General features: G+C 37.0%; 2 protein-coding genes across 2 annotated transcripts; one reads left to right on the forward strand and one right to left on the reverse strand.

The window, feature by feature from the left end:
• The first annotated feature begins 2,698 nt into the window (after window positions 1-2,698).
• Window positions 2,699-7,541, forward strand: fam174b (family with sequence similarity 174 member B). Its single transcript, XM_056255623.1, has 3 exons — window positions 2,699-3,262; window positions 4,891-5,022; window positions 5,777-7,541. Exons 1-3 carry the CDS (start codon window positions 2,991-2,993, stop codon window positions 5,778-5,780), a joined length of 408 nt encoding a protein of 135 aa, XP_056111598.1. The 5' UTR covers window positions 2,699-2,990; the 3' UTR covers window positions 5,781-7,541.
• Window positions 7,542-11,597: 4,056 nt separating this feature from the next.
• Window positions 11,598-23,849, reverse strand: st8sia2 (ST8 alpha-N-acetyl-neuraminide alpha-2,8-sialyltransferase 2). The gene is made up of 6 exons (XM_056255636.1): window positions 23,230-23,849; window positions 19,957-20,013; window positions 19,415-19,567; window positions 19,026-19,283; window positions 15,247-15,540; window positions 11,598-12,129 (listed from the first exon to the last, which is right to left on the reverse strand). Exons 1-6 carry the CDS (start codon window positions 23,325-23,327, stop codon window positions 11,844-11,846), a joined length of 1,146 nt encoding a protein of 381 aa, XP_056111611.1. The 5' UTR covers window positions 23,328-23,849; the 3' UTR covers window positions 11,598-11,843.
• Between the last annotated feature and the right edge of the window lie 1,476 nt (window positions 23,850-25,325).

A 25,325-nucleotide genomic window follows, 5' to 3' on the forward strand; every position in this document is an offset into this window, starting at 1 on the left:
TTTCAGACATCTTTGATATTTAAACCTATAGGCTAATTGAGTGAAATCATTATAATTGAATTTACAGTGTTGGTATTATGACAAAAGGTTTCATGTAGCCTACAGGTTGCAACAGCTCAAACCAAACATCCATAGTTTATATAAAACACTTTTGCAATATGAATAATATATTGATCTAACTCATATGAAGTTGTTTAAATATTTAACCTTCAATTAATGAGCTATGACTATGACAGTTCTTTTTAGCAAATGGTGTACCAGAAGCTCAGCTCTTGTCAATGGCTCATTTCTCTCCAACAGCTAGTCTGCACTCTGCATACCACAGTTGGTTTCTTAGCAACTGTAATTGTATGAGCCTCGGCTCCCTCCCCCTCTCCTCTATAGTCATGCCACGTAGGCACTGGGAAATGCAGCAGGTGGACATTTCATGGAAGGTAGCTAAACCTTTAGCTTTAGGTAGCTAAACCTACCATGGTTAGGTTCGCTAAGGAAGCAAGCTAAACTCTATCAATTATTTGTGTACAAGCTATAGCATTTCATAAACAAAAATTAAAATACAGATAGAAAGAGGTGTTAAAACCAGATGCCAAAACCAGACTAAATAATATTTTCCTTTATACTAAAAATACTGTATAATAAATGACACCATATTTTGACCCTTTATATCTGCACACAAATGGGAACAAACTGTTTTTATTGTAGTATAATAAAACAAAGATGTGAAATTAATTTGGACTGAAAAATTAAACAATATAAGAGCCCTCTTGTGGCCTTGTATGACATTTTTGGTGTTGTTTGGACTGTGGAGCAATCAGCGCCCAATGCATTTTTGGTTTGAGGGCCATTGTGCAAATAGAAAAGTTTGACTTTGAAAATATAATTAAAATTTGCTTTTTATAATAACAATCTGGGGCCGGTTGCATAAACCGCTACGACTAGTCTTACAAGTTAGTCATCAATTTTTTTGCTTTAAGACTGTTAATAACTTTTTTCAATCAGGCCAAATTTGATACCGAAAATAAATAGGCCTACTGACTGCCCCTTGACTAACTGGGTCATAGATATTAAGACACTGTCTTAAAATAATGGAGACAAGCCCAGGGGCAATCAGTCTTAATTTTTGGCTTCAAATTAGACCAATCTACGTTTTTATGTAACTGAAAGCATTATGAACAGTCTTAAGGAAAATAAATGTGATGACTGACTTGTAAGACCAGTCTTTCTGCAACCAGCCCCTGATTTCTGCTAATATTTTTATTTTCCTGTATGCACTGACGGAAAGGTCATCTGACTGTATCTGTGATTGCGCCACCATGTGGCTAATATAAACAATGTATTTAATTTAAAACGTTTCTCCACTTTGAGAATAATTGAATAACTCCCCCAAAAATCATAACCATGGTTGCATAACTAGTTTACAATTTAGCAGTCTGATACACCAAGGCCCGTGTCTGCTTATGGTTAACTTACATTTACCGTTATTAAAATCTATACTTAAAATCTTTATCTTCGTTTAGGTTATGCATGTATTATTATTATTATTATTAACAAAAAACACATTACTCATACATGTTTGGTTTTAATGTGTATTATTGATGTAATAATATGCATTTCTATCCAGGAGAATATGGACTGGGACTCCTCTGTTAAATAGTGTTAAATAACAGGATGGAGCGCAGGGAAGCCAAGCCTAATCCAACAATAAGCTATTTCCTTCTCTTATGACCTGAAGAGATCAAATCATGCATTTATTCTGCTGAGATCCACTATGGTTAGTAAAGGTTTTTTGGGGGTTTTTGAGGACATTTACTGTATAATTATTTTTTTTACACAACCTTTTTCTACCATTTCTAAATTAAGCAGGCAGTTTTGCTGCGGTACATTTAATGCCCCTTTTGAGATTTTCTTCAACAACAGCCTCTTTGCAAAGCACTATACCCACCATGTAGAAAGTTACCACACACCACATAAACATTAGGCAACCCTATTTCCCACTTCATTGGTTCCTTAAGGATCCTTAGGATAGATAGATAGATAGATAGATAGATAGATAGATAGATAGATAGATAGATAGATAGATAGATAGATAGATAGATAGATAGATAGATAGATAGATAGATAGATAGACAGACAGACAGACAGACAGACAGACAGACAGACAGACAGACTGACTGTTGGGGGCAACACATTACAAGTGTGTCACAAGTTACGTAATCAGATTACTTTTTTCAAGTAAGTAATGCATACTTTTAAATTTACAAGAAAATATCTGAGTTACTTTTTGTTAGAGCTAGCCTACAGGTCTGAATGTGCATTTCCTTCAGGCTGATGCTATTCATTTTACTTTTGGTGTGAAAGGGCCTAACATTTGAAAAACAAACAGGAAAGCCCACCCCAGATGGGGAAAAGTAAGGTAAGTAATTCAATTAGTTCCTTTTTTAGGGATAAATGCAATATTGTATGCAATATAACATAACACATAGCCTATGCCAATTCAATATTAAAATGGTAGATTGTCTGATGTATAGGCCTAGTCTATACTCTCGTGAAAAAAAAAAAATCAATATTTCGCCAACATAACTATAAACAGGCGCTCTTCTTTTATTAAAGCACGTTGGTGCCAAACCCTGATGCACATTGGTTCCTCGTCCGTCTGGACCCTCCCGGAGCTCTTCCGGGTGTGGATAATCCACATTCCCAAGAAAACATCCTGGACGGACTGAGCTGCGTGCAAGTGCAAACCAAAGAATGAGACAGAGCACTTGAGATTGAAGACAGATTATGAACAGATACTCGCGAGATTGTGGACATGTTTGACGAGCGACTGTGTGAACTGTGGGATATTTGAGATGTCAGACTCAGAGCATCATTTCACATCATCCGTCAGACAGCTGTTGTTCGTATTTCGTGTTATAGAGCGCAGAGCTTCTTTATACTGACTCTTTTCAATATACAAAACATTAAGTAAACGGATTAAATCGGGAAACAATATGTGGCCAATGCCATATTATTTTGTTTTTGCTCTTATTGCCATTGTCCAGGAGGTGAACGGAGAACCACATACGCGTCCCTCAGCGATGCAGTTGAATTCAACATTACCCCCGCAAGAAGACTATTCTTCATCACATAATACAACAGATGCAGCAGTTGGATCTCGCATTTCTACCATTTTAAGGGATCTTCCTACCATCAAAAATATTTCGATTTCTATCTGCGTGTTAACAACCTTGCTTATCACGTGCCTTGTCATAAAAATATTCAGGTAATATAAGTTGGCATATATTTAAATGGTTTATTATTGTTGAGTTTTGTGTTGAGATTATTGTCTGAGTGATTGTGCCAATCATCTGTTGGTTTTAAGAAAATGCCACTTTACTTTTAATTGAAAATGGAGTCCTTTTCGATTCATTAGCCTAAATGTCTCTTAGATTTCGGGTAACTGGCTTGCTTAAAGACAGAAATAGAATAAACACACACACACCATTTATACAGATTTTGTCAATTTCAGAACATGCTGGATTGTCTGGTAACGCCGACTCGTTTTCCCTGACTTAATCCTCTTTGGAAGCAGATGGTTCGCCTGTTGGTTGGAAACCGAGAACCGATTCTTTTTCAGAATCTTATTCGAAATCCGATGATTTTCACGACGTTCGGTCGGTCTTCGAATCTGCAAATGCGAACGAAACTAAAATACTCTTGACAGTCTCCAGCTTTTTTATATAGCAAATAAAGTGCAGTCTGACTTTCGAACAAATGACTCTTATGAGCCGGTTCTTTTGTAGCGAATCAAAACACTAACCATAACGTTTGTGGTATTGTACAACGTTAACTACTTAAAACTCGCGAGACTTTAAAACAATGCAGTCACTGATTATTTCAATACCACAACATGTAATTAAAGTTAGCCTATACATTATGAGTTTTGTTGGGATATTTGATGAATGACGTACAGTTGTATTTTTATTTATAGGCAGGATAAGTGATTGGATAACATCCCAGCTGGCATTCCACTGACATTAAACGTTTAAATGTGGTTGAAATAATGTAAGTTTATGAAAAAACATTAATTCAACGTTAAAACAACGTTGAACACCAAATAGTTGAAGTTATGTTGTTGACTCACTACGGATGCAACATAGAAATAAAAAAAAAATTGAGTTGTACGTCAAATCAACATTATTTTTACAACCATGACTTTTAAACGTTTTGTTGAAATATATCAGTAGAAAAATAACGTTGTTTCAAAATCCAATTTGCAATCTGATTTGCAAAATCTAAACAAAATTCAACGGTTATCCAACACTGGCACCTGACGTTGATTCAACAGTGACTCAACGTTAAAATGCCAGCTGGGATTGTCACCTCTAAAAAGTCTGTCCTTTTTTAACACACCTTCCATTTGGAACCAACTCATTTGGCAACAGATTTGGGAGGAAAATAAATGGCCATTTCTTTTTTCAAAACTACTAAAACAACCATTAATAGAACTGTTAAAGTCAGCATTAAACTTCCAGTGACTGCTTCTCAAACAAGAAAACAATGTAGGGCGGGAGTCATGGGATTAGTCATTGGGAATTGATTTGATTGGATGGTTGTGGTTTGCTATTGCTGTGATCTCATGTGAGTGACAGGTTGTCCCGTCATTGTGCCAGTAAACACGTCAACACATCTATTTTTTAAAAAGATGTGCATTGATAAATTATTTATAATAAATACTGCAATATTCCATAAAAACAATTTGATATAATGGTGACTTTAAGGAATTAGAATAATTTAGATGAATCAGAATTTCTGATTGCTGCTCGCCTAGCTGGAAAACTCAAAATACGCTATTGAATGTACAGGTCATAACCTCACTCACCATGTTCTCTCTAACCCTGGTTTGAATAGATCGGCAAAGAAGATCAGAAAAACGCGAAAGTATGACATCATCACAACTCCCGCCGAGCGCGTGGAGATGGCACCTTTAAATGAAGAAAACGATGAAGACGACGACTCGACCCTGTTCGATGTCAAATACAGGTGAGTGCTTTACCACAACTTGCATTATGTGCAATGACATGAAATTAGGTCTCTTGTATTAACGTTTGTCCTCTTTTAGTGATTTAATTTGTAGTGCCTTACTTTTGCTTGCTTGTCGATGAAATTGACATTTTAAAAACAAATTCGAGGGAAGGGGAATAATAGTTCAACTTGTGGAATGTGGGTCTGGCTGGCTCATATTTGATTTTTGTTCAAGTCTGCCTATCAATTACAATCAGCCTTACCAGGAAAACAAGATTCTGTTTCTTTCCTGATGGCTGACAATGAGAACGACAGGGAAATGGTGCTGAAAAATAGAATGTTCTAAGGACTTTTGTCTCATTAGAATAAAGTAGACTATTAATGGAAAAGGCCTTCATAAGCTGTGCTTTAACTAACATGGCACACTGCTATATTCTCATTAAATAAGACCAGTGTGTTTTAAAACCCAGTAGTTGTTTATTGACTGTGAATGGTCTTGGTGAGTGACCTCACGGGTCACAATGGAAACCGTTGTGTTATTTGGAGGGTTAGTGAGCATCAAGAGTGGACTTCTCCCTTCCGTCCAATTGTTCTTTGACTGAGAGCATGCTTCCTTTTTGCTGGGCATGGCTCCCTGTTTATCAGCAATGTGGCAAAAGTGTGAGGCCAACCAGTTTAGACCAGTTTGACAACTTTTATTTTTCATGCTTGAAACTTAATATGCTTTTTAATTGACCTAATCCTCTTATTTAAATTCTTTGCTTACTCATAGGTGAATGAAACGGTGCACTCAAAGTCACTGTTGAAGAGCCCCGGAGACCCCTGCGTGTGAACACATCTCTACAGGGACCTTTGATTTGATTAATTTCCTCAGAGCCTTGAAACCTCAATGGAACATGGCGACAAATTATATCAAATGTTTCTTGGTGTATGCATCCGTTCTGACATTCCAAACCAACAAGAAATGAAGTTTTATGAAAGGAACTTTTCTGTTGGAAGCACAGAAAGATAATCAAAGATTGATAAAAAAAATAGGTTTATTTGCTCCTAATGAAGGAGGCACTAAAGTTAATCCCCCACAAATCAGTTATTGCTCTAATTATTGCACAATTATTTTTTAAAATTTTCCTTTACCCCCAAAAAACATTCCTGTTGTTTGGTAGAAAGTCTGTAATTCAATATGCATAATTGCTCTTGAAAGTATGAGGCAGCTTGAACATTACTGTCACAGTATATCACATTAAAGCTATTTTAAGTAATATTTTTGGAATGTGATCATATAAATAATAAAAAATAATTGCAATTATTAATTTAAAAACCCTACACATGGAGCTCAAATGTTAGGTTAATTAAAGTTGTTTTACTTTTAAGTGATTTAGCTGAGCTTGAATAAGCCCAAAGTTTCAAATGAAATAAACAAGATATGCGATGTTATATGGTTGTTTATGCTCCAATACAGAAAATGTTTTTGTTTTTTTTACCCCTTTATTGTATACTATTATCTGTATATATTGTATGCAAATTATTCATCTGAAATAGTTTATTTTTAGAAAGATATTTTGATTTAATAAGAGTAATATGTTTCAAACATCCCTATATTTAGAGAATTATTAATGTACTAACCACTAATCGTGCATATTTACTGTATAAGGGTTGAATGTATGTCTGAGAGAGGACGCGTGTTGTTGAGTTGGGAGAATACTGTTTCCATGATGCTGCTCTCTGAGGTTGAGGAGTGTTTTTTATTGTGTCACACACCTCCTTTTTTAATGAACTGGTTTTTACAGTGGAACACTGCAGTGCCACACATCATGAAGGGTTTAAACATATTTAGCTGTTATAGTACTATGCCAGATTTAAAAAGTCTTTAAAATATCTTAAAGCTACAGCGATATATTGATATAATATTATGTGACTTTTCTTTAGCTTCAGTGTGACTATCTTATTTTGATGCTCCTACTAAGATGTTAATGTGAAGGACTCTTGTCCAGCATCTAAGGACCAATAAGAATTGTATTGAATTATAAATGATGGTGTAGCTGCTTATTTTTTCTGACTAGTCTAAAACTGAAGTCAAGTATATGATTCTCACTCACTCTATTCTGTGTTTGATCTAATTGTTTCCAATTGCCCCAATTTCATACAAATCTGAATTCATGCTTTGAAGCGAAGGAAAGGAATAGAATGCTTAAAGTATTAAATGCAAACAATTGCTGAAGTGACTGCAAAACGGTTGAGATGAAGTGTTTTTTCTGCACTGTCTAAGGTGTTTTTCCCCCTTAGCATTCATCATAAATTGAACACGTCTTAAAATACTTGCTTTAACATTCTCCTGGTTTTGTCTGACATGTTTGTTAGTCTAAACACTGGACAAAAAAAGTTTAGTTATATCAACAATCTTTCTTTTCAAAGCAAACTTTATGTCTGAGCTGAATTGTAAATGTTTGTTTATGAAGAGTATCAAATCATAAATGTTCTTTTCTTCATTCTTGATTAAAATAAATCCAAAATGCAATAAAAATCTTAATTGAAAACAAGGTTTGTCAAATGTGTTGTTTAAAATGTGGTTTTATGGCAAGCTGTTTTAACATTTAATCCTTAAAACGTACCAGTAGACCTACTTATTTTTTAAATAGGTACTAGTACTTATTCATTAGCTATTAGTGCTAGTACCTTTTTAAAAGATAGTTATTAGATGTTTCTTATTTATTAGATACTGGTACTCATTCATTAGATACGAGTAGACTATTAAATTGATACTATTTTTTTTAGATAGGCTACTTATTCATTATTAGTATTCAATAGATACCCTATTAGATATTTCTTGTCCATATACGAGGAGTACTTATTTTGATAATGACTAGCCTACGATTTAATTGTTATTATTAGTAACACATTTTAAATGTTTGCTATTGACTTCGGGGGGTTCGAGTCTGAATGTGAGTGAGATAAGATCCGCCTCAAACTTGTTAACCAGTAGGCCTAACTTGCTACAGTTCAAGCATGAAGCAACAAGCAAAACAAATTTCCAATTTGTCTGGTTTCCCAATTTGTTAAGCTTCAGCTAGAGCAAATTTATACTATTAAATCTAAAAGCCTGTTTACACAACTATAACGATGATGACACAGTGAAACAATATCGTTGGATTATTGATTTTTCCAGCGGATGAACGATACAATTTTTTGCCAGCCAATCAGAATCCATTCTGCTTTAAAGAGCTCGCGCATTTAAATCGGCAGACGAAAAACTCAGGGCACGATTCGAGTAAACAGAACTGGTGTGGACCATAGACTGTATAAAACGAGGTGTGGACACGTGAGGGAACTGAGATAATACACCAACCGGTTATCGTTATAGTTGTCATTGAGTGAATACGCCTAACTAGGCTAATAATAAAACAAGATGTTTGCATCTATTTTTATAATGGCCCTTTATTGATAGCTACACCTGCATGTTGATAGCCTAGCTCTCTTAGTTTTTGTCACTTCATGCACACAAGAAAGAAAGAAAAACTTCAAGATGTATGCATTTCAAATCATAGTAAAATTCCATCCAATTGAATTGAATAACATATTCATATTACGAATTAAGATTTTTAAACGAGTAAAAAAAAACCTAGAGCTTAATAAAACATTTCAAATAAATCATAATAGAACAAGGGAATGGACCATTTAGTTTATGTGATTTGTATTCATAAATTAAAAATAAATAAAATATGTTTAAATTTAAGTTTAAGATTTTCTTTTACTCATTTTAAAATTCTTAACTCATATTATGAATAATATGTAAGGATTATTCAATTCAATTTGACGGAATGTTTACTATTAATAGAAATGCGTAAAAAAAAAGGCTAAAAAATGTGAGTGCAGGAGGCAAACACATTTTGTTCCACACAACACAATTCTGGCTTTAAAAATTCATTTGAAGGTTTATGTGGAACTTCAGTGTTAAATGAGCCTTTCATCCTTTGTGGCTGTTCCCTTCTAAATAAATTCCCCTTTTGCCTGACATAAAAGGGCTTTTTTCCCCCCTGTGATAAAGTTTTGTAAAAACAAACGAATCATTCTACGGGTACAGCTACTCCTCACGCGTTGGTTACCCACAAGACCTTAAAACACACCACATTTCCAGAAATAAGCCTAACAAGACATCACTCCACATATTTCTCATAAAATATCGGCTGAAATACTGTTATGTGGCTCACAGATCATAAATTGTTTCACTTTTCCCAGACCGAATTCATCTTGTGGCATCCTGTGCTAAAGTTGTTTTCTCCTCAGTTCCTGTCTTTCTTTTTCTTTAAAGTCTATGACGCTTTATTGACTGAATCACTTTCTTGTAAGTTGCCTCGGCTCAGAGATCCAGCATCCAACCTAATATCCATTTGACTAGGCAACAAGGATGTACCACAACCTGTCTCAGTTTTACCAATGAAGACAAAGCAGCTCTCATCTCCATAGGCATCAGAGCTATTTTGGGTGTAGAGTTAATAGGGTCCCTAACCACACAGGTCATTCAATAAAAACAAAAACAAAAGGATCCCCCTTTCTCCTCAAAACCAGACACTGTGGTAATCATTAACACATGAAAGCAGGAAACATGGACATCTCTTCCCCTCGTCCTCCCAGCTGTGGCCCGCAGTCAGTTGCAGTGTAATTAAGTTTAGTCATATTGGTTACAGACCGTTTCTCTTTTCTTTTTTTAACACAGGGGTGCTTTTACGGATAAATGTGTTCATTATGCCGGATAGCCTGCTGACGTCCGCAGTGACACAATTATCTATTTTTAACTTAAATGGAGACATAATAAGAGCAACATGTAGTGCAGTGAATGCTTCATGTCAAAAACCCGACAGATCACATGGTTCAGAACACACGAGAAGCCCCTCTCTGGGCTGTTGTATATATATATACACAGAAATATTTCACTAATTTTGATTAACTCCCTCTAGAAAAAATGTCTAACTTCTATGAAACCGTCCTCTCAGCCTTTATCAGGCCTCAAAGCACATGTAGCCTAATTCAATTTGTCAGCTTGTTTTTGGAAAAATACGTTTTTTGGGGTCAATAAACAAGTGTCCAAAATAAAATCTTTTAAAAATTCTTACTCATGTTGGTTTAATATAGTTGTGAAACAACTTTTGAACAACTTAAAGAAGTTTTAAGCCAGGATTAGGCCTTAGTTCAATTAAGACATTTAAGTGCATTTCATACACATTCCTAAAAAACATTAGCCTACATCTTATGTGCATCTTGAGACGAAACAATGGCACTGGTATATTTTAAGATGTGCCAGTGCAAGTTGCTTTCAGTTAAAACAGCTTAAACATGCATTTTAGTCTGGGACTAGACTTAATCCTTGTCTGGGAGACCAGGGGAATATGTATTAAATTTAAAGTCTAAACTAATGCCATTTAATACCATTAATTAAAAGAAAACGTTAAAAAGTATTTCTTATAATAATATTACATTTTTGTGGAGTCGCGTCACATGACATTTTACAACCGGAACTAACCTTGCATTGTCATAAAAAGGTCAAATTATCTGAAATTTTAAGAGACTTGTTGACCTTGACACAATCATGAGGGTCTGGAGTAATGATGCTGAAAATTCTGGAATAAATTAGTTAAAAATATATATAAAAAAAGAACAGTTAATTAAAATTGTAATCATTTCACAATATTAGTTACTGTATTTTTGATCAAACTAATGCAGCCTTGGTAAGAATAAAATACTTAAAAAAAATTTTTTGAATGCTAATGTACTTACACACAGTCATTATTACAATGGCCAGATAAGTACAGCAGTATGTTCTTTACTTAAGTTATCACAAATACATTCACTTAAACATGTAATATGTGTCACATACAAAAGAAATCCAAAACACCTTCCCAAAACCCTCCTTTATACAGAAACACTGTTTGCGATCCTAAAACAGATACTATGTGGCTTTAGCAAATTCAAAAGTTTACATACTCAACGTCCCTTCACGGCTGAACATTCTTGAGTACACATGAGTGTGTGAACAGCTGGGTGTGTCCTGGATTTGGCTCCAGTATCTCAGTGTGTGGCTCCACAGGCTCTGATAGCAGCCTCACTGAGCAAACATGTTCAGGCGCTCGCAGTGCACATGTTCCTCAAGTATTACAGCTCATTAATGCAAACGTTTTGAACGCCCGCTAAAGGTCACAACACTAGTACTCGCTATGTCTTTCTAAGGCAACTTTATCAGCATAACATTTTTTCCTACTTCAGGCACTAAATTATTGTCCAAAGTACTGTCTAAAAGAACGTATGTAGCAACATAGTGGTAAAACCCCTTTATACGGTTTAAATGTTAAATTCTAACTCTAAACTGTACCATGTTAAATGCAAAAACTTTCTACATTCATCCACGCCGTCCGTGGGCTTAACAGACACATAGACTGTAAAGGCAACAAATCAATGACATTCCTAATGTTTCTTTTTTTACACAAATTGTCCCAAAAGACTAAGGCTGAAGACCCATTTTATCACTATGCTACCATCTTGTGGCCAAATATGGTATACAACTAAATCTGAACAAATGAGACACTTAATGAATCATGTAAAAAAAAAACATGGGACATGAAAACATAAAACATCCTTAACACACATAAAAGAGCCTTATTTGGGGATTAAAAACCTTCTTAAGGTTAAACACGTAAGAAACCCTTGCCCCGTTCATATATTGCATTCTCACATTTGGTCAGAGATTTACCTGGAATATTCAGGTAATCCAGATTTTGTCACAGCATTTCTTTCTCCAAGCGTGTTTAAGGTCCAGTGTATAAACCCATTTTGAATGGGACTGTAAAAACTCATGTTGGCAGTTCACATGGTCCCGTGTGCAGCCGCAGCGCCCCCTGTCTGTGAAGAGCACTTAAAGTTCGAAATTCCAAAGGCATTGTATGCGGACTGGCTCTAGATGTGTAGTGGTAAGTTAGCGTGTCGTAGTAGTGATACTTGACCGGTTTGCCGTCAGGTCCATGAGCGAAAGGCCAGAAGCCGTACAGGTGGATCTCATCACAAAAGCGCGTGGCCATGGTGTACATCAGGAGTCCGGTGGTGGGCCTTTTGATCTGGACATGATTGGTCAACCAGTACCTGCAAGAAAGTTGATGATTACAAACTTAAGTTTATTCTTTTTTACAATTAGTATGATCTATACTGTGTTATACTTGTAGATCAATTACATTGTTAAAATCTTCAGAAAACCTAGAAAATCAGACACACTACTGATAAAAAAATACAGCAAAACAGTAATAGTGTGAAATATTATTACAATAAAATATATATATATATATTAGAATATAATTTATTCCTGTGATGCAAAGCTGAATTTTTAGCATCATTGCAGTCTTCAGTGTCACATGATCCTTCAGAAATCATTCTAATGCTGATTAGGTGTCCAAGAAACATTTATTATTCTTATCAATGTTGAAAACAGTTGTGCTGTGTAATATTTTTGTGGAAATTTGAAATATTATTTGAGATAGAAATCTTTTGTAACGTCATTAAGTCTTCACTGTCACTTTATCAATTTCATTTGTCCTTAGAGAATAATAATTCTTTAAAACTTTTGAACCGTAGTACATAAGGTTTTAAAAGAGTGACAAACACATTTACACGACAATGATGTACTAAAAACAGAAGACCTTTTCCAATACATTTTTCACGTACAGATGACAATGTTGTCAAAACGATCCCCGTTCACAAGAATCCGTGAAAACGACAAAAAATGCTGTGTTCTGCTGCCAGGCCAGTAGTTGGCGATGTCACTTTGTAAAGAAGCACTACGCGCCAATAGACTGAACACATAATATGCATCCACATGACATCACCGCTTTCACAAATTCTCATTTTTGTAGTTTACACTGAGATGAAAACGGTATCGTTTTCAAAAACTGAAACCCGTTTTCAAAAGTTTGCATTTTCAGGCCCCAAAACCGCTTTTGTCGTGTAAATGAGCAGCCAAAACACACAAAATTTTCCATTTTTAGTTGAAAACAGTGTTGTGTAAACGGCACTTGTACCGGAAAAAAAGGAGCCTAGGCTGCATTTAAGCTAAATCCCCCTTTTTAAATATTCTCATGCAAGCTCCACCCACATCCAAACCTGAGGGTGCAGCTCTTCCACGTTTAAAAGGAGGAGATCAGACAATTGAACAATGTCCATTAAGATGCACTGAACCCTCTCCAGTCCAGTCATCCCTGAATAACCCTGAATAGGGCTCTCTCTGTGTATCCGTGAAGTGCCATTCATTCAGGACGGCTGAAGAAAAGGGGAGTCTGGAGAAAAGGAGTTTCAGATAACAAAGGGGTTTGGGATCCCATTTTTAAAGCTACCTTTGGACTTTGTACATTAGGGCTGAGTACAGATGTTCTGATTCATCGGGATTTAAGAGCAGTTTACACTACATTTTCAGCTAGAAACGGAAAACTTTATGAGATTTGGCCACTCATTTACATAACAGCAGCATTTGAGGGCCTGAAAACACAAACTTCTGAAACAAACTTCTGCACTAAAGTGCAAGTTTTGAGAACGATACCGTTATCTAGATGTAAACTACAAAAACACGAATTTGGGAAAATGGTGACGTCATGTGCATGATCGTTTTAACAACATTGTCATCTGTACACGTAAAATGCGTTAGTACATTACTGTCATGTAAACATACACTAAATTTAAATTCAATAACTCCTGATAACAGTGGCAACAAACATGATTTAAAAAAACAACATTCCAGCGCCTGATCGCCTCTTATTTACCACAAACGAATGAAATGAATACTCTGCTATAGTCAACTAAAGATGTTTCGTTTGTATTAGGTACATCCGTGCCGCGAGATGTTTCAAAAAGTGGTGGGGACAATATCGACCCTATCAAAAAGTAACATGCTGAAAAAGCCTGAGAACTTTCACTGAAAACTTGGTCGTATAAACTAGATTCTGATTTAAAATGACACGAGGGCGAGTAAATGATGGAATTTTTGTTTTTGGAAGAACTATTCCTTTACAAATATACTTCTTTTTTTAATCATTTGATCAACTACAACATATTGTTTATGCCATATTTTCCTCAATACACCACCCACTGAACAGCTGTCTCTTACTTGACCTTTAATCTGGCCCACAGATGGATCTAAGAAGACCTCCTCGGCTAGGTGCATATTAGCCACGATGGTGGGTTCAGACACTCTGCTCTGAGGGAGGGCTGAATGACGGTCTTGAAATATGCAGAGGTCAATGGAGGCGGCAAAGGTTGAGCTATTTAAAAACAACCGACTACAATTGAGCCCAGAGGGGCTTGAATTTGTTGAGCGATCTAACAAAAGACCTTCTGTAATATATAGATGCCTGTTAGATATATAGATGCCTGTGTGCACTTAGTGAGCGTCCTCATCCATTTACAGGAACAGTCTGTGGTCGTGGAGCAAGATGTGAATGTATTGATGCCTGAACTATAAATAACGAAAGGCTTGATACACCTGCTTTAGCCAGCATGGATTTGAGTAGTCTTAAAGGGATAGTTCTCTCAAATGAAACGTCTGTGATTAATTACTCACCCTCATTTCATTCCAAACCCATAAGACTTTAGTTCATGTTTGAGAAAACAAATGAAGATCTTTTTGATGAAATCTGAGATATTTCTGTCCCTCCATTGACAGCCACGCAACTACCACTGTGACGCTTCAAAAAGTTCATAAAGAGATCGTAAAAACTAATCCATATGAATTGAGCGGTTTAGTCAAAATTTTCTTAAGAGACTTGTTCGCTTTAGATGATGAACAGATTTAATTTAGGCTTTTATTCACATAAATATTCATCAACTCACACATCAGTTGTGGTAAACGGAAGCTCAAGCATGTTTGCTTGACGTGCGATAACCAATGAGATTCATTCTCGTGTTACAATTATCACTGTTTATATGTAAATAAAAGACTAAATTCAATCCGTTTATCATATAAAGCGATCGAGTCTCTTCAGAAAATTTTGACTCCCAATCTATTCATATGGATTAGTTTTAGGATCTCTTAATTAACTTTTTAAAGCATCAAACTGGTAGTTGTGCAGCTGTCAATGGAGCGACAGAAAGTTCTCAGATTTCATCAAAAAAGTCTTCACCAAAGTCTTACGGGTTTGGAACGACATTAGAGTGAGAAATTAATGACAGAATACAATTTTTTTGGTGAACGAACCCTTTAAATGCATGGGCACGTACCCTCTGACAGCATGGAGCAGGCGCAGGGAGGGGAAGGCGGTGCGGACGTTCATGGTATGCAGAAGAATGAGGCGGATGACCCACTGCACTCGCTCCTCTCCTCCTTTAGCCATGAAGGCAGGGATCCACAGCACACTCCCACTGAGGCTCTGCAGCCTGTGGACGAAGCGCTGCACCCACTCCTCACTGTTCAGGTCCTGAAAGGCACGCTGGACCACAGAAGGGTTCATGGTCACCAGACTGGTGCGCAGGCCCACATCAGCTGAATACTCCTCCACAGGAGCAAGGTTGCACCTTGGAAATGGACACACACATACAGTATAGTACAGTAAGTCACAATCTCAGGTTAGGCTGGTCACCATGCATGGACACGCACATTACAACCCCTAAAAGTTCAGCGTTTAAGCAGTGTATAACACTGATATAGTAATTCCTTTTAGTCAGCCTTAGTTATCTTCATAGTTAACACGTCAGCAAGCCATAAACAATTTTATATAAACCTATTATATTTTATTTTCATGTTATATAAACATACACAATAGACCCAAAACACATTCTACACAAATAGCCTATGTCAGGGCAGATGCTATAAGCAAGTGTTTTGCATTTTTGTGGTTGCAGAAAAAGACGCTTTAGCACATTAGAGTAAACTGTCTTTCATGTCTATTTTTCAATAGAGTGCAATAGTTGAGTTCAAGAAGTAAAACTCCCATTCATTTTCTCCATAGGGGTATTTTTTTTAAATGATACCATATAAACCTAATGTCAGCTACAGGGTTGTTAATCCAGGGTATATATGCTCTTGTTGAACTTCAGCACTTCTTTTTTTTTAATCGTGTGTCAACAGCAGAATGCCTAGTGAAAAACTACATTATCCATGAGTCTGCAAAGAAATCTCCACCAATCAGAGAACCGCAATCTACAGCCGTGGCCAAAAGAATTGGCAGTGATAAATTTCGTGTTTGCTGCTTCAGTATTTATAGGTCATTTTTTCACATGCGTCTATGGTATACTGAGAAACAATGATAAGCGTTTCATAATTTTTAAAGGCTTTAATTTGCAAAAACATTAAAAATATGCAGAGTCAACATTTACAGTATTGACCCTTCTTCATAACCTCTGCAATTCGCCCAGGCATGCTAAATATCAGTTTCTGGGCCAAATTCTGACAGCGATCCATTCTTGCCTTATTAATGCTCGGAGTTGATCACAATTTGCAGGCTTAAGAGGACTGACACAGGTTCTCTATCTAAGAGGATTTATAGGACAATTTCAAGTTAATGATCTGAACCACTTCATTATCACTCTTGCCTTGTGGCGTGGTGCTCCATCATACTGGAAAATGCACGGATCACCACCAAATTGCTCCTGGGTCATTGTAAGTTGATACCATTCTTTATTCATGGTAGAGTCATTGGGCAGACCCACACGTGGATGGTCTCAGGATGCACGACACAGGTCTCATGGTAGCGTTCACCTTGTCTTCTCCGGACAATTGATTTTCAAGGTGTCCCAACCAGTCAGAAGAGGGCTTTACCAGAGAATATAGTTTTGCACCAGTCTTCTACCTTCTAATCCATGTACCTCCTGCAGAATTTCAGTCTGTCCTTGATGTTTTTCGCGGAAAAAAGTGGCTTCTTTGCTTCCCTTGACACCAGGCCATTTTCCAAAAGTCTAGCAATTCCCTTGCATGTGAGACCATTTTGACGCAAAGAGATGGCGGCTGCATGTCTTTCTTTGGAGGCAACCATAACTAACACAAAAGACTGAAAGCTGATCAAAACAATATAGTGATTTCACCTCATTAGTACTTGTTCAGTATTTTTCCATGTGCTGATGATATTTGTTAAATGTTAGCTAGTCATTTTGTGCCAGGGCCAAAAAACACTTTCCCATGTGCTGATTAAATTAGTGAAATGATGTTAGCTATTTTTGTGCCAGGAACAAAAAAAAACACTGAAATTTGTAATTAAGTTTTTTTTTTTTTTTTAAAGCTTTTTGCAATTATTTATAATGCACCTGATTGCTCTGCACAATAATCTAGAAACAGTGTGAATTATCACCTCAACTGAAGCAGCAAACTTTGCAAAACAAAATGTGCCACAGTATCAAGAGCGACACATTGTTTGTTAACAAAGTGACATATAAAGAGCAACAATCTAAGCACGGGTAAATGACCTTCACTCCAGACTTGCTTCATTTTAAAACAAGTAATTTATCTTACTATAAAATACAGCATAATATTACACTCTGCATTAGTCATACGTGCAGAATCCTCCAAAAGACTAAGCAAGCACCTTTTAGAGCTCATCCTATCATTTAACTCCACAGAGGTGACTTTAAAGCAAATACCAAGCAGAGTGCTGGCATTATCATCTTGCCACAATACCTGGAAAAACCTTTCAACACTGGCACCATGCCGACCGCTGAGGCTTAGCTGTCACAGTCACACTCCCACACACACAGTTTTGTCCTTGCCCAGTGGAACAGCCATGCCAACCACACAAGAGGGATTTAAGTTCCTACATTACTTAATCTTTGAGGCTCTAAATGTCCCTGGACTGGGGCTGAATGACATTAATGTCCTAAGAGCACATCTGGGCTGATGAGACTCACTTAGGATTGAGAATGTCACAGTATTACACTACTGCAGGCATCACATGAAGCACGCTTGCTGGTATTTTAAGCAAGCAGCTTTCGGCCGTAGGCAGAACATTTTAAAGGCAAGTGAACTTTAGTCACTTTCAGAAGACAGCCTAATTATGTTTCCAAGGCTATGGCTTAGTATGACTTGTACAAATGTCATATTTGCTCAGCTGGTCACAAATTGCAGTATGCATCACCCTTCAGTTCTGAAAGCCTTCAGACTTTGTGAGTCAAGCCTGGAATAGCCTGGAGTCAAGATATTGCAAAAGTGCATTTAATCACATACAGATCCACAAGCTGTTTGAAAACCAAACAGAATTTCTTTAAAGCAGTGGTTCTCAAACGTGGAGGGGGGGGGGGGAGGGGGGGGGGGGGGGGGGAGCGACAAGGGATAGTGTACAGTCAGCAGCATTGTTATGCAAAAGAAACCTCTTCAAGGTGATTGAAGACCACGTATTATGTTGTGTGGGTACCTGTAACAAGTAAATAATTGAACAAAATATTAATTTGACATTTTATTACCTCAAGATAACTTGACACCCGCTTGAACGGTCTGAAGCAGTTGTTGTTGTGGAATAACAGACCGCTAAAGGGCACGATTGAAGAATCAGAATTGATTGCAGGGAGCCGTGCAAAAAATATATAATTATCCATTTCAAGTTTGTGAAAGGAATGCCAGTGCCAGGTAAACGTAAAGTAAAGCAATGGTGAATCTACTTTAAACATCACAACTACGTGTCTTCACCAGACGCAAAGCTAATAGGACCCATTATAAACAGTATTGCTGTCTACACTGAATTTGGAAATTCCGACAGTAAACTGTTGCCCCGTTCCATTTCTGACGTACTCCAAGGCAAGAAAATATGATGAGGCATATCTCATCCTCGGATTCACCAGTACAACAGATAATGAAGAGAGACCACAGTGTGTTGTGTGCCTCAAAATGGAGTAATTACTTCTTTTGAAGCTTGTTTTATAAAAAAGCTCTATATTGCTAGTTATGACATAATTATTCTTTACAGCTAGTTTAGGTTGACTTGTTGTTTGATTCCGGATGAGAACACTTACTAACTAGCTAAGTTACATCACAGGTTGTCAACAGATGTTGAATGTGACAGAAGACAGATGTTTACCTAATGACAAAGTCATGTGAATCAATCTCTCTGCCGCAGCTGCTATTCAGTAATATCCCAGAGTTCCCTACGATGGCACATTGTTTGTAATGCTGGTTCTTCATGGGGGACACCGTCGGCAACAGTTGGTAGAGGTTCTCAGAGATGTTTGTGGTGCTCTGGCGGTCAAATATATAATGAATTACATCCCCCGGTTTAAAGGTGCTCTTAAGAATTGAGATGTCCCTCTCAGCATCCAGGAACCTCAAAATGTTTTTCCTGGAGGGAAAGTGAAAAATCATAAAGCTTTATGAGTGCTCAGGAAAAGACTATAGAAGTTTTAACAGGGAACCACATTATACATTCTTCAGAAATGCCATACTGGGCATTTGAAAAACATCGAGCCATACCTGATGAGGTTAGACAGGGTTCTGTTGAAAGTCCATTCGGGTGACGATGAATTGCAGGTTTTGCTCTTTATTCCTGGCAGTGGAATTGGAGAGGAGACTTTGCTCTTTCTATAGGTAACTAGAGAAGTAGGGACAGCATTCAGGACTGAATTTCTGAAGAAAAGAAAGATCATAACAGTGTGTTTATATGCACTTACCATAAATCAGTATTAGCAACTTAGACAAGGCTACAAATATAACATCTGATGTGTTTTGGTAAACCATGAAATGAATTCTCAAAACCCAGATGCAACAGTAATGCAGAAAAAACAAACAGATCTTGAGAACGTTTTAAATTATAACTGATATTATAGTTTTAGTCATTTAAAATCGAAATAAGTAACATGTAAAGAAACAGAAAATAGAATAAATTTACATTTTAAATCTCTTGCATTAGTTTTAGAGGGCTAAAACAAAACCACTTAAATATTTGGTTGGAAGCAACAATGACATTTTCTCTGGAAACATAAATCATAAACAATATAACAAATCAGTTTACAAACCTGTCGGACTGAAAGACAAAGCTTTTTAAGTGAAATCTCTGTGAATCCTCAATGTTCCTAAGAGGAGAAGGCAGAAAATATTCATCATCTTTATCCAGTAACATGACCATTAATAAAGCTCTGAAATCACATCAGTGAGTAGATAATTGAGGTAGAGGCAATTAGACCTCAGACTGGAACAAATACGCAAAATTGAATTGGGATGATGATCATTAATATTTAGCACCTTTATGCGAGCCATTCCACTTATATTAACTCTTTAGAATATTTTCATGGTACAAATCCAAGGACATGGCTATGTTTTAACCCTTGTTGTTGTTTATTAATCGTTTCATCAACTCATTACAACAATTATTTCAGCCATTACTAGCACAGAGGATGTTTAGAAGGAAGATTTACTACAACAACCAAAAGGAATTTCATGAAACTGTTTGAGGTGGTCAGATACATGTAAACAAATATGTTGGTCATTGTGAACTCCAATAGAAGCAGCAAAAAAAATAAAAAAATAATAATAATACTTGGAGGAATCACATTAACATAACAGCAAGGATAATAGCCGTTCACATACCTACTGGGTGACAATTGAAAACATTTAGGGCAGGATTGCATTGTATCCTTGAGCAAATCAGTCCTATTTGTCTACCATTCACGGCAATGTTCTCCATCTTTCCCCCAAAGTCATGGCTACGTGTATTATTAAGCAGACAGAGCACTGATCTCTTAAAATTCTGGGGAGCAGCTTCAAATGCAGATTTAATGGTGGTGTTGCTTCAAAGCGCTTATAATTGTTCTGAGAGATACCCCTTAGATCCCTTGTATGATACAACAATTTAGAATATAATTCCATAAATGATCAATCTTACCAATAACTTGAGCAAAAAATAGATCATAAGTGTCATCTAATGCCTTCTGACAGCTAGTAAACGAGGTGTGAAATTTCCAAATTGGGATTTGTCTCTGGGATATACTGGGTTAGCAAATATGAGGGAGAAAATATACCCTTTGCATGCTTAATGGATAAACTGTAATTAGTGCGGCAGAAACATGAAATAAAATATCACGGTACAGAGCAAACAAGCCAAATACTTTGCATAAAACGCCAAATAGCAACTCAAAGTATCTATTTAAAAATGAATGGCATGTCTTGGCGGCACACACTTGTTGTTTTCTCGTGCAATTATTCTTGCAATTAATCCATCAATGCACAAACATTCTTCTCACTCAAGAGCTTTAAAGTGTATGTCCCGAGACAGCAAGATTTGCAATTATGTAAGCCTGAGGATTTCTGCTTCAGGGTTCAATTATAGCGGAGGAAGGGCACACTGTTCATTTTTGTCTCCATACTGTAGCTTCAAAGCCACAAATCAAACAGTAATCCTCTAGATGCCACAAACCACAGATCAGACTGTCTTTTCACTTGCATGAATGGGTGCAAACGGAACACTCAAGAGTAGAACAAAACCACAGACCAACAGCCATCCGTCACAGAGCAGCAGGGTCAGCTGCATTTATCTGATGACTCCCATTCAAGGTTTCACACTCAGCAAAAGTCTGACTGACACATTTTGGAGATCAGCCAAGAATAAATAATAAGAAACTGTATGCATATTCAGCAAAACCAGTTCCAAAATGCATGCACTGATTGATCGCTCTGCTGATAACCAAATCTGAATGGATGAGAGATGAACCTAAAAGGGTTAGTTCACCCAAAAATAAAAAAAATCTTAGTTTTGAGTGGTTTAATCAAAGTCTTCTGAAAAGACACTCTCACACTTAACTATTTTAGGATCTTATTTACATACAGACATTGCAATACAAAGCATCCTTGAGAATCTGCAGGGCTCTATTCCCTAAACAATGTTTATGCTTTCAATGGAGGGACAGAAATCTCTGAGTTTTCATTAAAAATATCTTCATTTACATTCCAAATATGAACGAACGTCTTGTGGCAGGGGTGTCCAAACTCAGTCCTGGAGGGCCACTGTGCAGCAGAGTTTAGCTCCATCTCACCTGCCTGAAAGTTTCTAATATTTTAAGATCTTGATTAGCTGCTTCACTTGTGTTTAATTGGGGTTGGAGCTGAACTTTGCAGGACAGTGGTTCTCCGGGAGCAGGATTGGACACCCTTGCTTATGGGTTTGGAACAACATGAGGTTGTTGAGTAACTGATTTTGGGTGAACTAACCGTTTAAAGGCTTTAAAATATCAAACATCCCCTCCAGAATGTACAGAATCATCTATTAAATTGATGTGATATCAAACGAGGTGTTCCCTCAAATTAAAGTCCCACATGCACAGACTGAGCAGGCTTTGCAAACAATAGTCCTCGGGACAACACATTGTCTCCCTCCTTTGACTTAGACACAGTATTACACTGAAAAATACAGTTTAAAATGTATAGTCTGTGTTTTGGAACGTTCTAGCTGGTCTAAGCTGGTTGTTTGCTGGGCCAAAGTGGTTATTAACTGGTCCAAGCCAATCATTAGCAGGTCCAAGGTGGTCATTAAGTTGGCCCAATGTGCAAATTATCTCAGACTAGCAACAAATCAGCTCAGGGTGGTCAGGCTGGTTTTTGGAATACGCTAGCTGGTCAGACTACTGAACAGCTTAGACCAGGGGTTTTCAAACTGGGGTCCAGGGACCCTCCGGGGGACGCAAGACAGTGCTAGGGGGTCCTTGGAAATGTAAAAAAAAAGAAAAAAGAAGAAAAAGTAAAAATGTGTTTATTAATTCTTTTGAATTAAAATAAATTAAAAACGTGATTTCAATAAATAAAAACTTATTGAAATAAATAAAAATGTTTATTGAAATACACAAAAATAATAATATACCAGTACAATACTATAGCGAGTAGCCTAGAGGAGGGGAAAAACCTGGCTTAGACCACCTAATGATGACCAACTAAACCAGTTATTTTCCCCCCCAAAAAACCTGATTTTTCCAGACAAATAGGCTACGCAAAATAATTAGGTAAATAAAATACACAGTTATTTTCGATTTTCTCGTGTAGCCTATATTCAGACCAAGCCAACACAGCCCGAAGTCCTAAATGGACTGTCCATTGTTTGGGCTTCTACAAAGTCTCTCTTGAGAGAATCAAAGCACGGTGGACATGGGTCCTAAACAAAAACATCACATATAGGCTAAACATAGATAGAGTAGCCTACAGCTGTGCATAAAAAAAAGAGAAAGACAAAAAAAAAAAGAGAATGTTATATTAAGGCTAACTGTATTGTTTATTGTAGGTTAGTCGAATTTAAGGCTACTTACGCGATTTCTTCCTCCACTTCCGATATATCAGATATAATAACAAATATAACCAGGGCTGTCCCGATTCCAAACATCAGTATTCGGAATTCAAAAGACATGACTCGACCGCCGTGCGATTCTACAAATGCGTTGAACTATAAAGCGCAATAGAAATCTGTTCTTCTTTCACACTGGGTTCTTACGCAGGGCAACACATGTAATGTTCCTCCGTCTCTCCGTCTCCTGTCCTCGACAAAGCTGGACCCATTTCTAATAGTCCGTGCAGGTTAACGAACAGTTGTCTGCATTAAATCGGCTATCACGTCCATCAGCTTCTTCCACCTACGAAAGTAGTGAAAGGAGGGATACGACAAACGTGAACGTCCTTTCTTCTCTTCTACTCCTGCCGCTACTCAGAGATCTGGTTGGTGGCAGTTCCCTTGAAACTTTGCCTGCAAGGTGCATAAACTCACATATTATGTTATGCATTCAGATCAACTGCGTTCTTGGTAGGCTATATAGAGAGGCAGAGGCGTGCATTTAAAATTCAATATGAAATATGAATCCACCTCTCTGTCTTGCTCTCTTTGTTTCTATTTGACAAAGACTCACGTTTGGTTTTCTACGGTGAGGACTTTCTATTGACTTCTATATTAAGCTAATGGTCTCAATAAAATGGCTAATGGTTATTATAACATCTAATCCTACAACCGTGTCCTAACCAGGTGCGACGCGACACGGTTACAAGGCATTTGCCTGTCCACAATGAACCCGAAAACAGCTGCACGACGCGACATAATCAATCACAATCACAGCCAATCAGAACCGTTCTCTCCGTTTGAACGCTCTCTCACGCGGACTTTCATTTTATGATTTACTTTTTGGAACTTTAGGGATTTGTCAAATATAATATACAATATTTCTCAACTTACAGCCTTACCTTATTCGTGTTTGAGTTTTAAAGTCACCATGAAATCCACTTAGGCATTTTTTTAAATGGAATATTGCAGTAGGCTATTTATTATAAATTACTTATCTGTGAAGATCATATTATTATTTTTAATTTATGTGCCCTCTTAATGTTCAATCAAAATAACTTCCCCTCCTTCTTGCAAAAAACAACATCTCTTTTCTTCACTGATGACGTGTTTACTGATGTGAGGGCGGAATAACCTGTCAATCACATGAGATTACAGCAATAGCTAACGACAATGATCTAACGATCCGATCAAAAATCAAGTCCTGCCCAAAATTATTGTCTTCTTTTTTCCACTCGGATATATGTCAAAATAGGGAAGATCACGTCTGTTTCATGCTGTCTGGAGCGGTAATTTGGTCCAATGAGAATTCCGTGTGGGCAGGGCTACCAAGAAACTTTGTTCAGTGTATTTTCACAGGAGAAATCCAATCATTTCAATAGAAATCCATGCAATCCCAAATTTCATTTAAGGGGGAAGATGCAGATTTCGGGGTCCGGGGTCTAGAGATTGTCACGCGGATTCACCATCACACTGACCAATAGCTTGATTTGATAGTGACTTCTGTGTCCTTCAAATATAGTTATACTATTGAAAATAGACCATCAACCTCATTTGTCAGTGAAATTCTACAGATTTATTTTAACAGTGTTGCATAAAGCTTTTAAGACTTTAGCCGCATCCATTTTTTAAAATATGGTGGATATTGCTGTATGGAAACAATAGTTAGAGCAATGTGGTATTATATCTGAGCATCGCCTGTCATAGCTGGTTAGAAAACTAATTTACTTGCTGGAGGTCACAATGTCACTGTGCTAATGCGGTTTTGCTTTCATTGTGGGGACATTTGGTCATTTAACCCCGACTACAGCACACACACACACTGACAAAAGCACCTGCTGCTTCAGCCAACAGTCCTTTCATCCCAGATTTTGATCATCTCTGATTTAATTGGAAGGTAGTAAAATGTTTTTTTTTGGTCAGCTGGACATTTGATCTACAACCCTAACACAATTAGGCAGTATAATTGTTTTATAGCTAAGATTGACTGGCTATCATCATCACTTAGCACACCATATTTTATGGGAGGTATTCAAATTTGCTGTGTGCACCCAGCAGACATATAAAAAACGGACAAAA

The sequence above is a fragment of the Rhinichthys klamathensis genome, unplaced genomic scaffold, assembly GCF_029890125.1.
Source record: "Rhinichthys klamathensis goyatoka isolate OS25496 unplaced genomic scaffold, OSU_Roscu_1.1 h1tg000005l_1, whole genome shotgun sequence".
NCBI lineage: Eukaryota > Metazoa > Chordata > Actinopteri > Cypriniformes > Leuciscidae > Rhinichthys > Rhinichthys klamathensis.